General features: G+C 40.6%; 1 protein-coding gene across 2 annotated transcripts in view; it reads right to left on the bottom strand.

Annotated features, from left to right (window-relative positions):
- The window catches only part of LOC126161892 (hormone-sensitive lipase), a 119,841-nt gene that overhangs the window by 16,528 nt on the left and 85,284 nt on the right, over positions 1–18,029 (bottom strand). The window contains exons 9-10 of one of the 2 annotated variants that reach the window (XM_049918033.1): positions 7,935–8,090; positions 4,230–4,407 (exon numbers count right to left, since the gene is read on the bottom strand). In XM_049918033.1, the coding sequence (XP_049773990.1) occupies positions 4,230–4,407; positions 7,935–8,090 (334 nt within the window). The remainder of the gene's footprint in view (positions 1–4,229; positions 4,408–7,934; positions 8,091–18,029) is intronic. The other variant, XM_049918034.1, reaches the window with a different exon arrangement.

The raw sequence follows: 18,029 nt of genomic DNA, 5'->3' as shown, positions 1-18,029 counted from the left end.
GGTTGCTTAGAGGAAGCCTTCTTGGTTACCCAGGCCTGCCAACCCAAAGTTTGGTACAGATTTATTGATGACATCTTCATGATCTGGACTCACAGTGAAGAAGAACTCCAGAATTTCCTCTCCAACCTCAACTCCTTTGGTTCCATCAGATTCACCTGGTCCTACTCCAAATCCCATGCCACTTTCCTTGACGTTGACCTCCACCTGTCCAATGGCCAGCTTCACACGTCCGTCCACATCAAACCCACCAACAAGCAACAGTACCTCCATTATGACAGCTGCCACCCATTCCACATCAAATGGTCCCTTCCCTACAGCCTAGGTCTTCGTGGCAAACGAATCTGCTCCAGTCCGGAATCCTAGAACCATTACACCAACAACCTGAAAACAGCTTTTGCATCCCGTAACTACCCTCCCGACCTGGTACAGAAGCAAATAACCAGAGCCACTTCCTCATCTCCTCAAACCCGGAACCTTCCACAGAAGAACCCCAAAAGTGCCCCACTTGTGACAGGATACTTTCCGGGACTGGATCAGATTCTGAATGTGGCTCTCCAGCAGGGATACGACTTCCTCAAATCCTGCCCTGAAATGAGATCCATCCTTCATGAAATCCTCCCCACTCCACCTAGAGTGTCTATCCGCCGTCCACCTAACCTTCGTAACCTCTTAGTTCATCCCTATGAAATCCCCAAACCACCTTCCCTACCCTCTGGCTCCTACCCTTGTAACCGCCCCCGGTGTAAAACCTGTCCCATGCACCCTCCCACCACCACCACCAGTAACGAACTGTCCATTCGCATGAATGGACACAGGCAGACAGTGTTTGTTTGTGAATGAGGATCACCCTGTGGCTAAACATGCCTTGGTGCACGGCCAGCACATCTTGGCACAGTGTTACACCATCCGGGTTATCTGGATACTTCCCACTAACACCAACCTGTCATAACTCTGGAGATGGGAACTTGCCCTTCAGCATATCCTCTCTTCATGCTATCCGCCAGGCCTTAATCTCCACTAATTTCTAATTTCAATTTGCCGCCGCTCATACCTCACCTGCCTTTCAACATCATCTTTGCCTCTGTGCTTCCGCCCCGACTGACATCTCTGCCCAAACTCTTTGTCTTTACAAATGTCTGCTTGTGCCTGTGTATATGCGGATGGATATGTGTATGTGCGCGAGTGTATACCTGTCCTTTTTTCCCCCTAAGGTAAGTCTTTCCGCTCCCAGGATTGGAATGACTCCTTACCCTCTCCCTTAAAACCCATATCCTTTTGTCTTTCCCCTCTCCTTCCCTCTTTCCTGATGAGGCAACCGTTGGTTGCGAAACCTAGAATTTTGTGTGTATGTTTGTGTGTCTATCGACCTGCCAGCGCTTTTGTTTGGCGAGTCTCATCATCTTTCTTTTTAAATATATTTTTCCCAGGTGGAATGTTTCCCTCTATTTTATATATATATATATATATATATATATATATATATATATATATATATATATATATATATATATATATATATATATATATATATATATATATATATATAAGAAGGAAACATTCCACGAAGGAAAAATATACCTAAAAACAAAGATGATGTGACTTACCAAATGAAAGTGCTGGCAGGTCGACAGACACACAAACGAACACAAACATACACACAAAATTCAAGCTTTCGCAACAAACTGTTGCCTCATCAGGAAAGAGGGAAGGAGAGGGAAAGACGAAAGGATATGGGTTTTAAGGGAGAGGGTAAGGAGTCATTCCAGTTCCGGGAGCGGAAAGACTTACCTTAGGGGGAAAAAAGGACGGGTATACACTCGCACACACACACATATCCATCCACACATATACAGACACAAGCAGACATATTTAAAGACAAAGAGTTTGGGCAGAGATGTCAGTCGAGGCAGAAGTGCAGAGGCAAAGATGTTGTTGAATGACAGGTGAGGTATGAGTGGCGGCAACTTGAAATTAGCGGAGATTGAGGCCTGGTGGATAACGGGAAGAGAGGATATATTGAAGAGCAAGTTCCCATCTCCGGAGTTCGGATAGGTTGGTGTTAGTGGGAAGTATCCAGATAACCCGGATGGTGTAACACTGCGCCAAGATGTGCTGGCCGTGCACCAAGGCATGTTTAGCCACAGGGTGATCCTCATTACCAACAAACACTGTCTGCCTGTGTCCATTCATGCGAATGGACAGTTTGTTGCTGGTCATTCCCACATAGAATGCATCACAGTGTAGGCAGGTCAGTTGGTAGATCACGTGGGTGCTTTCACACGTGGCTCTGCCTTTGATCGTGTACACCTTCTGGGTTACAGGACTGGAGTAGGTGGTGGTGGGAGGGTGCATGGGACAGGTTTTACACCGGGGGCGGTTACAAGGGCAGGAGCCAGAGGGTAGGGAAGGTGGTTTGGGGATTTCATAGGGATGAACTAAGAGGTTACGAAGGTTAGGTGGACGGCGGAAAGACACTCTTGGTGGAGTGGGGAGGATTTCATGAAGGATGGATCTCATTTCAGGGCAGGATTTGAGGAAGTCGTATCCCTGCTGGAGAGCCACATTCAGAATCTGATCCAGTCCCGGAAAGTATCCTGTCACAAGTGGGGCACTTTTGTGGTTCTTATGTGGGAGGTTCTGGGTTTGAGAGGATGAGGAAGTGGCTCTGGTTATTTGCTTCTGTACCAGGTCGGGAGGGTAGTTGCGGGATGCGAAAGCTGTTGTCAGGTTGTTGGTGTAATGCTTCAGGGATTCTGGGCTGGAGCAGATTCGTTTGCCACGAAGACCTAGGCTGTAGGGAAGGGACCGTTTGATGTGGAATGGGTGGCAGCTGTCATAATGGAGGTACTGTTGCTTGTTGGTGGGTTTGATGTGGACGGACGTGTGAAGCTGGCCATTGGACAGGTGAAGGTCAACATCAAGGAAAGTGGCATGGGATTTGGAGTAGGACCAGGTGAACCAAAGGAGTTGAGGTTGGAGAGGAAATTCTGGAGTTCTTCTTCACTGTGAGTCCAGATCATGAAAATGTCATCAATAAATCTGTACCAAACTTTGGGTTGGCAGGCCTGGGTAACCAAGAAGGCTTCCTCTAAGCAACCCATGAATAGGTTGGCGTACGAGGGGGCCATCCTGGTACCCATGGCTGTTCCCTTTAATTGTTGGTATGTCTGGTCTTCAAAAGTGAAGAAGTTGTGGGTCAGGATGAAGCTGGCTAAGGTAATGAGGAAAGAGGTTTTAGGTAGGGTGGCAGGTGATCGGCGTGAAAGGAAATGCTCCATCGCAGCGAGGCCCTGGACGTGCGGGATATTTGTGTATAAGGAAGTGGCATCAATGGTTACAAGGATGGTTTCTGGGGGTAACGGATTGGGTAAGGATTCCAGGCGTTCGAGAAAGTGGTTGGTGTCTTTGATGAAGGATGGGAGACTGCATGTAATGGGTTGAAGGTGTTGATCTACGTAGGCAGAGATACGTGCTGTGGGGGCTTGGTAACCGACTACAATGGGGCGGCCGGGATGATTGGGTTTGTGAATTTTAGGAAGAAGGTAGAAGGTAGGGGTGCAGGGTGTTGGTGGGGTCAGGAGGTTGATGGAGTCAGGTGAAAGGTTTTGTAGGGGGCCTAAGGTTCTGAGGATTCCTTGAAGCTCTGCCTGGACATATATATATATATATATATATATATTTAACAAAAGCGCTGGCAGGTCGATAGACACACAAACAAACACAAACATACACACAAAATTCTAGCTTTCGCAACCAACGGTTGCCTCGTCAGGAAAGAGGGAAAGAGAAGGAAAGACAAAAGGATATGGGTTTTAAGGGAGAGGGTAAGGAGTCATTCCAATCCCGGGAGCGGAAAGACTTACCTTAGGGGGAAAAAAGGACAGGTATACACTCGCACACACACACATATCCATCCACACATACACAGACACAAGCAGACATTTGTAAAGGTAAAGAGTTTGGGCAGAGATATTTTTCCCACGTGGAATGTTTCCCTCTATTATATATATATATATATATATATATATATATATATATATATATATATATATATATACACACACTTCTGACAGGTTGGTATAGGATTCTACTGTTTGTATTTCATGCAGGATTTTCCAATATAAATCTTACTTTTGGAAATTTTAATATACTGACAGTTTTTCTACATTCTGAAAGTTACATGCTTTTCTGTAACAGCAAATAAATGATGTTGAAGCTTAGCCACTCACCAGAATACCAACTGGAGGGAACTTTTGTAGGGTACAGTCACTTGTTAAGTATGGTGACAGCAGAGGATCAGGAGGAACAGTAAAACACAATTCCGCTGACGGACTACGCTGCATCATGGAATCCAGAGACATGTTAATAGGGTTCACATCAGCTGGAGATCTTGAATGGTTGGTGGTCCTGCACAAACAAGAACTATTTACTATGATATGCAAATAACTGGGTAAAGTGTGGTACTCTTTGCAGGAATCAGCACAACCTATGGAACAACTTGAAATGCATCAGCATACAGTACACGGATTAAAAAAAAAAATAATAAAAAAAAGAAAAAGAAAAAACCAGCACAGAATAAGCTACAGAACAGGTGCAGTTTGTATCTGTATACATAAAAGGAAACAGTACAGCAAGAAAGAACAACACTATCAACATAAAATTGCCACTTAAACATCAGACAAAAACTTACAATCCATTCCCTTAAATAACATGCAATTACACACACACACACACACACACACACACACACACACACACACACAAACTGTTAGTAAGCCTATAAAACAATTAAAAATGTCATTGTTGCACAATTAATCACAGTAAGCATTACACATGCAACAGTTGCTTGCCAAAAGCTGTGAAAAACAATCACTCACCTCTGTTATACAGTTAGTCATTTATTTTATTATATTTATGAAACACGTGAAACAGCATTATTATTATTTCTTTCCTTTCTCAGACGTTATGTCTGGTTAAAAATGGAAAGTGACGTGGACCTTGATCAAGTGTGACTTCCTTTTAACTGTGCGGTATATATTACATTGCATTTAGGAAATTTCGGGTAATTGAACATGTATAAAAAATTACAGATTTTTGTAATTGTATATATATGTTTGGATGTAGCTGTATTGCGTTGATGTACTGGTGGATACTGTGTGGTATGACTCCTGTAGTTGACAGTATAATTGGTATAATGTCAACTTTATCCTGATGCCACATGTCCTTTACTTCCTCAGCCAGTTGGATGTATTTTTCAATTTTTTCTCCTGCTTTCTTTTGTATATTTGTTGTATTGGGTATGGATATTTCGATTAGTTGTGTTAATTTCTTCTTTTTGTCGGTGAGTATGATGTCAGGTTTGTTATGTGGTGTTGTTTTATCTGTTATAATGGTTCTGTTCCAGTATAATTTGTATTTACCATTCTCTAGTACATTTTGTGGTGCATACTTGTATGTGGGAACGTGTAGTTTTATTAGTTTATGTTGTATGGCAAGCTGTTGATTTATTATTTTTGCTACATTGTCATGTCTTCTGGGGTATTCTGTATTTGCTAGTATTGTACATATGCTTGTGGTGTGGTCTACTGTTTCTATTTGTTGTTTGCAAAGTCTGCATTCATCTGTTGTGGTATTGGGATCTTTAATAATATGCTTGCTGTAATATCTGGTGTTTATTGTTTGATCCTGTATTGCAATCATGAATCCTTCCTTCTCACTGTATATATTGCCTTTTCTTAGCCATGCGTTGGATGCGTCTTGATCAATGTGTGGCTGTGTTAGATGATGCGGGTGCTTACCATGTAGTGTTTTCTTTTTCCAATTTACTTTCTTTGTATCTACAGGGTTGTAGAAGTGGTTATGAAATTGCAATGGAGTAGCCGATGTATTTATATGAGTGATTGCTTTGTGTACTTTGCTAGTTTCTGCTCGTTCCATAAAGAATTTTCTTAAATTGTCTACCTGTCCATAATGTAGGTTTTTTATGTCGATAAATCCCCTTCCTCCTTCCTTTCTGCTTAATGTGAATCTTTCTGTTGCTGAATGTATGTGATGTATTCTATATTTGTGGCATTGTGATTGTGTAAGTGTATTGAGTGCTTCTAGGTCTGTGTTACTCCATTTCACTACTCCAAATGAGTGGGTCAATATTGGTATAGCATAGGTATTTATAGCTTTTGTCCTGTTCCTTCTGTCAATTCTGTTTTCAGTATTTTTGGTAGTCTTTATCTATATTTTTCTTTTAGTTCTTCTTCAGTATTTGTATTATCTATTCCTATTTTTTGTCTGTATACTAGATATTTATAGGCATCTGTTTTTTCCATCGCTTCTATGCAGTCGCTGTGGTTATCCAATATGTAATCTTCTTGTTTAGTGTGTTTTCCCTTGACTATGCTATTTTTCTTACATTTGTCTGTTCCAAAAGCCATATTTATATCATTGCTGAATACTTCTGTTATCTTTAGTAATTGGTTGAGTTGTTGATTTGTTGCTGCCAGTAGTTTTAGATCATCCATGTACAGCAAATGTGTGATTTTGTGTGGGTATGTTCCAGTAATATTATATCCATAATTTGTATTATTTAGCATGTTGGATAGTGGGTTCAGAGCAAGGCAGAACCAGAAAGGATTTAATGAGTCTCCTTGGTATATTCCACGCTTAATCTGTATTGGCTGTGATGTGATATTATCTGAATTTGTTTGGATATTAAGTGTGGTTTTCCAATTTTTCATTACTATGTTTAGGAACTGTATTAATTTAGGATCTACTTTGTATATTTCCAATATCTGTAGTAACCATGAGTGGAGTACACTATCAAAAGCTTTTCGGTAATCAATGTATGCGTAGTGCAGCGACCTTTATTTAGTTTTAGCTTGGTATGTCACCTCTGTATCTATTATCAGTTGCTCTTTACATCCTCGTGCTCCTTTGCAGCAGCCTTTTTGTTCTTCATTTATAATTTTGTTCTGTGTTGTATGTGTCATTAATTTCTGTGTAATGACTGAAGTTAATATTTTGTATATTGTTGGTAGGCATGTTATGGGGCGATACTTAGCTGGGTTTGCTGTGTCTGCTTGATCTTTAGGTTTCAGATAAGTTATTCCATGTGTAAGTGTGTCAGGGAATGTGTATGGGTCTGCAATGTAACTGTTAAATAATTTAGTTAGATGTGAATGTGTTGAGGTGAACTTCTTTAGCCAGAAATTTGCTATTTTATCTTTTCCAGGGGCTTTCCAATTGTGCATAGAATTAATTGCTCGGGTGACTTCATGTTGCAATATTATCACTTCAGGCATTTGTGGTATCATCTTGTATGTGTCTGTTTCTGCTTGTATCCACCGTACATGTCTGTTATGTTGTACCGGGTTTGACTATATGTTGCTCCAGAAGTGTTCCATGTCTGTTATGTTTGATGGATTGTCTATTTTAATGTGTGTGTTATCTATTGTCTGGTAACATTTCTTTTGGTTTGTGTTGAATGTTTGGTTCTGTTTCCTTCTATTTTCACTTTTTTTGTATCTTGTAAGTCGTTTGGCCAATGCTTGTAATTTCTGCTTCTTTTCATCTAATTGCTCTATCGCTTCTTGTTGTGAGATTTTATTACTACTATTATTATTACTATTTCTATCACCATCACCCCCACTTCTTACAAATCTATCCTTTTTAAATGATGATTTATATACCAGTTTAAAATCAGTAAAAACACAATTAAACTAAATTCCTACACTGTTATAAGTATCAATGACTGGTTATTTATAATGAATAACATTAAATATTCTCATTTACATTGCTGTTATTTTATGGTGAATACAGAGAGCAGTTACATTCAAGTGAAAACTATTACATGAATTGAGTGATACTAGTTACTGGTACCAAAATAATTCCTACAAAGGGCAATGAAAAGATATTTCATCCAAATTAAGACCCAATTGTACCTGTTCTGTGACAGACAGTGTCCTGTCATTGTCTGTTGTTGTTGTTGTTGTTGTTGCTGCTGCTGATTCTGATGTTGCTGCACTATAGGCTGTTCAGATATGGCAACAGCTTCACCACCCAAATAACGCTCCAAGAACTCAGACACGTATCTGGAACTGGCGAGGAATAACCGACTCCCTCACTTCTGCTTAGTGGCAGACATCTCAGGTGATAAAAAATTACCAAATGATAAACACTCATGGTCCCAGTTAGTATGGAATTTACATTTCAGCCTTCATACCTAAACATCTGTTAGCATAAACAATGCTGTGAAATTTATTTCCAAGTTAACTCTAATGCGGTATGTTGATGGGAACAAATATCTCACTGAAAAAGGGCAAGAGATAAAGTGAAATTAAACATTCACTGTATCAGTGAGGAATGATGCAATATAAGCTAGAAATAAAAGCAAGCGAATTACAATATAAATAGATATTATAAATGACCAATATCAATAAAAAAAAAAAAGGATCAGTGTTTTGAAATGGCCATTATGAGGTCGGCTTTGAAATAACAATATGATGCTAACTGTCACAGGCCGCAACTGGTTAGCACTCCACTGTTGTTTTGGCTGTCCTAGATTCTGGTAGGCACAGCAAGGGTTGAAGCCAACTAGATCTGTATCTCATAGCTAAATTTGTGACACTAATTTCTTCTCTTCATTATTTATACTTTCTAGAATCAAAAACCAAAATAATCTTCTGTACATTGCAGAATATTCATCCAAACAGCCTCTCTGCAGATTAAAACTGTGTGCAAGACTCAAACTTGGACCTCTGCCGCTTGCGGAAAAGTGCTCTACCAATTGAGCTACCCATGTGTGACTCATGACCCATCCTCACAGCTTTACTTCCACACTGTGGAGTGAAAATATCATTCTGGAGTATCTCTGCATCTTATTCAGACTAGTGTTTGGATCAGTTTTCACTTCCGTAGAATAGTAACTGTACTAAATTTACTTTAAGCCATGTAAATAATTTTGGTCTTATTCTGTATCCCAAATTTCAATGTACAAAGCATCTGTTTTTCAGTTTTATGTAAGGTTTGGTGTTTCTGGTCACATGATCACACTGATCACAATATTTTTGAATGATTGAATGGAGAGAGTAAATTATGTTACATAAGGTTTTCACTAAGAGTTCGTGAGTATATGACAGGATGTAGTTGCTGCAGCAAAAATTCTTACACAGGTGAGCACAGCTGCCAGTTTGAGAAGTAGCACTTAATGTGGCAAGCAGAAATCATGATCAAGGGTAGTAGTCTAGACATGAGAATGGAAGATTGGTGTCTTAATACCATCTACTAAGAACCTGAAGCTTACATTCCAAACTAAAACTATTTTAATTAGATATTAATTAAAATTGGCAACACAGATCAGCAAATAAAACATCTGCCTATAAATGGTTGATATTAATGTAATTTGTGTATAAATTAAACAACATTTTTAACAAACAGCCCAAATTAGGTCACCGTATGAGGTGAGGTGAATGGTTCCCAAATCATTACCTTGCCGATTCCCACTGTGCCAACAGTCAGTTGGTACTCAAACTAGTAGGACATGAAAAGTGACAGACTGTATGAGAGTAGAGAGGTGAGGTCACTGCGAAGAATATGAAACAAGACACTATTTGCCAAGAAAATTTTAGTTAACTTACGCATGATGTGTCAGTGCTAAGTAACATATAGAAAGAACTGCTGAAGTAAAGTGCAGAATGAAACAAAGAAATATGCATTATGAGACAAGCAGAAATGAAACTTTTATTCAAAGACAATAATTACAAAAAAAATCACTGGAACTCATGACGGTCTCCTGGAAATTACAAAAGGTGGGACATGGCTCTTAACAGTGCAAGTGCATGTGATCACCAATGATGACAATGCATGCTCTGCAATGTGTTCCAATGCTGGCCACACGGTTGGTACGGAATAGGTGTGGTAGGGCATTGCATTCCTCCACTAGCACAGTTGACAACTGTTGGATGGTCATAGGTGCATGTGGACATGCTTCAATACATCTAAGTGAGGTGAATGTGCAGGGTAGGCCCAACAAAGAATATCCTCACATTCCAAGATCTACTCCACCTGGACAGTTAACTGCAGTCACAAATGTCCTGCATAAAAATGATCTCAGGGTTGAATGCACCATCGAAAAGATGCACATGGAGAAAGAGTACAGTGTGACAATAATGTTGATTGGTAAGCGTATCGTGTTTGAAGATTTGGGGGGGTCAGGAAGCCATGCAATACTGTTACTGCACACACAATAACACCTGCACTACCAAACCAATCACATACAACAGTGTTCCTAGGTACATTACATTTTCCCACCTCTCGCCATATTAAGATAATCAAGCACCATGAAACATTATCTGTTTGGTGGTCCAAGTGTTATGGCATAGGAAGGCATAATGTTGCATTGACATACTGACCTCTAAATCTTTGAACATGGTACACTCACCAGTCAATATTATTGTGACACTGCATTTCTCCATGTGCATCTTTCCAAGGGTGCATTTGGCCATGAACTCATTTTTATGGATGACAATGTGTAACTGAACTGAACATTTCAAGTGGAGCAGGTCTTACAACAAGAGAATACTCGGTAAATGGCCTGACCTGCTTGTTCTGACAAATCCCATGATGCACAGGTGAAATGCATTGGGCATTTTAAGTACTAATGCTCTCCACAAGTCAGTTACAGAGCAAAAAATGTCACTCGCAGTGTTTCACCTATCTCTCATTAGGCAAATTTTAGAAAAATGTGCAACAGAATAGAGAAAAAGCTGGCAGAGAAAGGCACTCCTATAATGAGAATCCCCTACCATTTACAGGGATACATTTTTCAGATGTTATTGTGAGTAAATATTCCAATAAACATTTTCTAATGCGCAGGTGTGCAGTTTCCGCAAAACAGGAAGTGTGCCAGGAAACCAGAGACTAATGCAAAACTTGCAATGCACCATTATGTGTTGTATCCAGTTTCAAGACTTATCACACAAGCAGTTATTAATAACCACTTGAACTAAAATGCTAGTTCAAATTATTTAACACATCTGGATAAATTATTTAAAAAAGAAAGAGAAAAGAAATACAAAAATGTAAAAAAACAGGCAATATAAAAAGTGGTTTTTAACTGTTTGTGCCAGTCCAAAGCCCAGATCAAAAAGAAGCATGGAAAATATATAAAATGAATGTAAGAAGTATTCAGACAGTTCCTTCACATGAAGTAGTCTGCTGGCTAATGAACTAACTTGGTGTTTCAGATGCTACCCATCTATCCATGGATGATGTAAATACACAGGATACATTTCACCAGTAAACGAAAAACTATACATATTCATCACTTTACAATGTGGTGAAATTATTCCAATGTGGCAGAAACAATTATATTCAGGTACCCCAATTTTTGGCCTAAGTACACAAGGAAGGATGGCAAATATATACTGAGTATTTAAAAAAGTATTCAAACAGTTAAGTTTCCCCACTATGGTGCATCTTTCCAAATGAAGTATGCTGGCACCAAACAGACTTTGTGCTTCAGTTGATGCTATATCTACATTGCAGAACAGAATTGAAGGATTACTTTTTCAAAACCTCATAATTGTCTCCGATTGCAGCACAGAAGTTTGAAATTTGGCTCACAGTGTCTATAACCTTCCTTTGTAATGGTGCAAAAGTGTGGTGGCCCTTGGTGGCACTCTTAGGCTCGATGACCCTTCAAACAAGAAGGTTCGACACATGCAGGGAGGGGGAGAAAACAGAGCTCAGAAGTTCATGTGAGGTGTAGTAGTGTGTGTTAATAATGTCACATTGGCACCAAATTTCATCACTATTCTGACCAAAGCCACAGAACATGTGTCACATGCCGGGAAAATTGTCACACCCCATCTTACCCACATTTCACCCCTCCTTTTGACTCTTCTGTGATGGAGGTCAGAACGGTGGCAATCATAGTTGAAATCACACAGTTTTCTTATGGGTGGCCAAGGAAAAGATTTGAGGTACATCACGACTCAGAATTGGCATGAAAAGGCCTCAGTGGGTGACAAAGTGCGTCAACCAGACCGCCCCTTTCCAGGGGGCATTTTGTGGTTAAAAACAACAGTTCTTGGTACAATGAGTGCCAGTACAACTTTCTCAACAACCTTTGACACTGCTGGACACCCCTGGGAATTTCAACTCCTCTCTAGTGAGATTATTGGGCTCTAACCCAACTGAACATGATTGCACCACTTTTAGGAGCAGCACGACTGCAATTTTTGTTCTCGTATACAGGTTGTAGTAACTATGGATTGTCGTAAAACCATATGATGAAATTTGAACATGATAAGAACCAGCAAAGCATGCTTATGCTTTTTCAGTCTTCCGGTTTCAAGCTCTCCTGTGGCACGATCACAGATGGGTGCGACATTGGCACATGCGTGAATACAATGGCTAACGTCCCTCAAGACCCCTCAGTTCGGCAGTACCCTCAGTGGCACCCACCCACATTTATTGAGAATTTTTAACCTATGAAGTAGCCTTATGTACCTGCATGCAGGCAACTGGGAACAGAGGGGTGTCAAGTGGTCACCTACTTGCAGGTGCCTAGGGCTACTTCGTAGGTTTTCTCTGTGAAGAAACATTTCTACAATTCTCAGTAAATGTGGGTAGGTGTCACCAAGAGTACTGCTGAGGTGGGAGTGTTATTAGATGGGCAGTTTGCCACTGTATTCACGCATGTGTCAATGACGCACCCTTCAATGATCACAACGCAGGAGGGCACAAACCTGGAGGGCTGAAAAAGTATATGCACCCTTTGTGGCTTCAAGTCACTTTCCAATTTTTTTGAATTGTTTTGGATGATCCCCAGTGGTTACAACCCATACAGAAGAGCAAAAATTATGGTCACACTGCATTCCAAAGGAGTGTGATCACTTCTGATGCACACGCAGGCCCACAATGTCCTTAGAGAGGGGCTGAAACACCTGGAGGTGTCAGCAGCATCTGAGGTTGTCAAGATGTCGTCCCGTTGCTCATCACAGAGAGAACTTTGTTTTTTACTTCAAAATGTGTGGGAATCAACACATCAGTGAAAGGGGTTGTTTCATTGACACTCTTTATACCTCCCTCTGAAGCTTTTTTGTGACAGTTCTGAGTGGCAGTGTGTCTGAGATATTTTTCCAAGCCACCCATAAGAAAACAGTGTGATTTCAATACTGGGTGTCGCTATTCTGACCTCCAAGCAGAGGCGCGAAAACAAGGGGTGAAATGTGGGTAAGAAGATGTGTAATGACCTTCCCATCAAGTGAAATGTCTACGGTGGTGGTAGGCAGAATTGTGATGCAATTTGGTGCCAATGTGACATCAGCCCATTTTACACATCACCTGAACCTCTCAGCTCTGATCTTTTTTCCTCTCATGTCAAAACTTTGCTGTTTAAAGCATTGTCGAACCCAAGGCTGATGTCACAGGATGCCACATTTTTGCACCATTACAGACACTCTTTGAGTACCTTTGAGTCAAACTTCAAACTTCTGTGTCACAAAGGAAAACAATTATGGGGTTTCAAAAAAGTTATTCTTTAGTTCAGTTGCACAGTGAATTTTGCACGTGATATAATTACATAGCATACATTATGCCAGTAATAGAAAAATTGTACATTTTCATCTGATTATGACATGCTAAAATTATTAGCAGGTAACTCAGACAATTTTATTTGGGTATAGCTATTTTTGGCTGTGAAAGTTGTCTAGGGATGTGTGAAAGGACTGAAAATAAGTAATGCACATTGCAAAAAGAATTCAAGAGCTTCAAGGTTTCGAGTTTGAAGTTTCTCCTAGATGAAATAGTGTGCTGGCAAAAGATGGACCAGATTCTTCATGTGAAGCAGTATCTGTCCCAAGCATGAAATAAATACACAGCACACATAGTATAAACTAATTAAAAATTATGCAGATTCATCTCTCTATGATGTGATCAAATTTTTCTGACATAAAGGAAAGATTTTGTATTCTAGCACATTCATTTCTGACATGGAATTCTGCCAGATAATTAATTTTGTGTATATACTCTAAACATATCCAGATGCATCAAAATGTTTTTTCAGCAAGCACTTAATTTCCCTTGTGAATTGTCTGCGAATAATTTATTGTGCTAGCATGCAGCAAGAGCAAAGACATAATGGAGAATGGAGGGAGTAAATGCACAGATTCTACAGCTTTTTGTTGCAAGCTTCCTGTGAAATATTAGGCACAGCAGCAGGAGGCTGGCACTGGTAATACAGCAGGGAGGAAGCAATCATGGACACAAAGGGTCCCAGCACAGACTGTTGGCTTAGTCCATAAAAACACTGCACACTTCAAGGCCTATGTCAAGCACATTTGTAGGAGCAAAAGGGTTAAGAACCATGCCCTACCTTATATTGTGTTCATGAGATCACCATGAATCATGTTGACTTCAGTTTAATTATTGGCTACAAATGAAAGTGTCATTCTGTTCATCCCATACAGTTATAATCTATACTATACTGTGACAATTCTCTCTATGTTTGGACAAAGTTTCATTGAGCTACGTTACTTGGCAGCAACATATCACATGAAAGTCACATTCGCTCTTAAGTTTTGGACATCAGTGGTGTTGTATTAATCTATTTGACCAAATGCCACTTTGTTGAAGAGAAGGAACACTAAAATCTGAATTCATAATTCAGAAGCTTGTTTAAGAAGTGTTTTATTGAAGCAAAACATTAGGAGTTGTTGGAGATGATGCTGCAATGGGCAGTTAAAAGATAAATTTTTTCAACCCTTCATGCTTGAGCATAAAATGATCTGTTACCAAAACCCAGTTGTTCACCCTTTGCATATGAACGTGTGCTTATGCCAAGTCTGGTCCACAATGATGAGTAAGAGGAGTATTGGAAGACATCTTCAACATTTTGTCGTAGATGTTAACAGCATCCCAAAAATTGTTTCACATTGTCAAGCTAGGTGTAACAAATGATAAGTAATTGAAACCTTCAGCTGTCGACAGGTGTTGTTGATACCTCGATGGGGACAGTTGAAAATGTGCCCCCCGACCGGGACTCAAACCCGGGACCTCCTGCTTACATGGCAGACACACTATCCATTTGAGCCTCCAAGGACACCGACAAATAGGGCAACTGCAGGGACTTATCCCTTGCACGCTTCCTGTGAGACCCACATTCCCAACTGTCCACAATCTATACACAGGAAGCGTGCAAGGGATAAGTCCCTGCAGTCGCCCTATTCATCTGTGTCCTCAGTGGCTCAGATGGACAGTGTCTGCCATGTAAGCAGGAGATCCAAGGTTCAAGTCCCAGTCGGGGCACACATTTTCTACTGTCCCCATCGAGGTATGTCAACAACACCTGTCAGCAGCTGTTTCAATTAATTATCATTTATTCTAGAGAAGCTGCACGGTCATCAATGGTATCTGTTCTTTTGAGAACAGTTACTATCTTCATATATAGTTAAAGGATACCCAGCAATTGACCTTCATCTGTGTGAATGCGCACAGGTTGCCCGAACCCTTATGGGAAGCTGCACCTTAGTGGGCACGAGTAATGAGTGAATGGGCAAATATCTTTTAGGTACATTACGTATGTAGAGTGTGGACAGTTGGGAATGTGGGTCTCACGGGAAGCATGCAAGGGATAAGTCCCTGCAGTCGCCCTATTCATTTGTGTCCTCGGTGGCTCAGATGGATAGAGCATCTGCCATATAAGCAGGAGATCCCAGGTTCGAGTCCCGGTCAGGACACTCATTTTCAACTGTCCCCATCGAGGTATATCAACAACACATGTCGGCAGCTGAGGGTTTCAATTAATTATCATTTATTCTAGAGTAGCTGCACGGTCATCAGTGGTATCTGTTCTTTCGAGAACAGTTAGCATCTTCAAATATAGGTGTAACAACATTGTGTGCTATGTTTATTTTGGATATTTTGTTCCAGTCATTACGTATAGCATAACTTTTTGAGATAACTAATCTACTCAAAACTTTCAGACTACAGAAAAAGGTCATTTAAGCGTTCGTGGGAGTAAAAAACAAACAACACTGCAAACCTTTATTTGAAAAGCTAAATCTAATGTCCATTCTAGCATATATAAACTCCTTTTCACAAAAATAACCATACAACTTTTTGAGAGCAATTGCTTCTTGCGCCAATATGAGATCAGATATAGAGGACGTTACACCTTACCTATCCACAGACAAATTATATGAAAAATATTCGCATTGTATGGGAACGAAATTTATGAAGTGAGGGGAGGGAGAAACAGGGTGAGAGAATGCCCACATGGGGAGGTAGGGAGATGGAGGAAGAGTTGTGGGAGAAGGCAATACATAATCTGGACAGGAAAGGAATGGTGCAGACAGAAGAAAGATGGGAAAAGGTAAGGTAAGGTAAGGTAAGGTAAGGTAGTGGGTAATAGGTAAGCAGAGGATTCGGCCAGAGGGACTAAGAAAAAGCAGGATATACTGAAGAGAATTCCCACCTGTGCAGTTCAGAGAAACTTGTACTGGGAGGGTGTACCCAAATGGCCCATTAATGAAGTAGTTGAAGTCATGTGAGTAGCCAGTTGGTTACTTGTCATGCTCAGGCCAGAGATAATGGATATGTGTGCATGAGGGGTGTGTGTGCGTGTGTGTGTGTGTGTGTGTGTGTGTGTGTGTGTGTGTGTGTGTGTCTCCTTTATGAGGCAGACTTTGGATGAAAGCTCAGTGTCTAACAGTCTTTTTGCTGTGCACATCTGCAATGCAACATGTCATCTTTACGGGGAGGAGCAATCTATCATTTTCATAATATTGTTGATATATAACATGAAACAATAGAAAATTGGGGACGGAACGTAACAATATTATGAAAAGGGTAGTTGCTACTCACCATATAGCCCCCACCCTCCCCCTGCCCTTCTTCAACCCTCTCTTCACCTCATCTCTGTACACTCCCACAAGCAGCACTTTCCTGACCCCACACTTACCTTGCTATCGTTCCCCCTTGCTGCTCTGCTCCACCTTCCTCTTTACCTCCACCACCCATTTGCCTCTCCCATCATGCACTGCTGCTTGCTGTCTGGCTTCAACTGGCAGAGACTGTGGTCATGTGAGTGCAAGTTGCATTTGCGCATGAGTGTCCGTGTGTCTTGTCTATTTTTGATGAAGCCTTGTTGGCTGAAACCCCACTTTCTGTCAGTCTTTTTGTTGTGCCAATCTGTGACTCACCATCTATGCTATATGGTGAATAGAAATATGGCCCTGTCTTTTATCGAGTAAGAAATTCTTGAGTGGACTGTGGTAGGTGGTAGTTGGTAGGTGTATGGGGATAGATTGGGTGGGCACCAAAAAGGTAATCTGTTTGTGGATGACCTGGATGGGACACTGTTTGTCAATCAAATCTCTGGTAAGGTTCTTGGTATAATTCAGCAACTTCTGCTATCCACTGCAGATGCACTGTTTACAGGTGGTGTGTAGTAAGGAAGAGATTTTCACATGAAACAAGTGACAGCTATCAAGCTGGAGATACTGTTGGTGGTTGGTATGCTTGATGTGAACATATATTTATGGAGCCATCTGAGGTGAATATAGACGTGTAGGAAGGTGGCTTGTTAACTTGAGGAAGACAGATTTGGGAGTAGACATTGACAAAAGAGCAAAGGTTGTCCCTGCCATGGGACTATATCGTGAAAATGTCATCATGAATCTGAACTAGACAGGGTTTCAGGTGTTGAGTCGGTAAGAAGGACGACTCCTCCTCCTCCTCCAGATGGTCCATAAATAAGTTGACTTAAGATGGTGCAAGGAGTATAAATGGCAGTATAACAAGTTGTTTATAAATTTGACTTTTGAAAGTTAAATTAACGGGGAGAACTGGGAGAATTTTAGGAAAGTGTGGTTCATCTGTCAAGGAGATAGCATATAGGACACTTGTGTAACCCATTCTTGAGTACTCCTTGAGTGTTTGGAATCTGCACCAATATGGATTAATGGAAGACATCGAACAAATTTGGAGATGGATGGCTAGATTTGTTACCAGTAGGTCTGAACAACACTCAA

The sequence above is a fragment of the Schistocerca cancellata genome, chromosome 2 (assembly GCF_023864275.1).
Source record: "Schistocerca cancellata isolate TAMUIC-IGC-003103 chromosome 2, iqSchCanc2.1, whole genome shotgun sequence".
In the NCBI taxonomy this organism is placed as follows: Eukaryota; Metazoa; Arthropoda; class Insecta; order Orthoptera; family Acrididae; genus Schistocerca; species Schistocerca cancellata.
The sequence above is the reverse complement of the archived record's forward strand: the minus strand, read 5'-3'. Positions and strand labels throughout refer to the sequence as shown.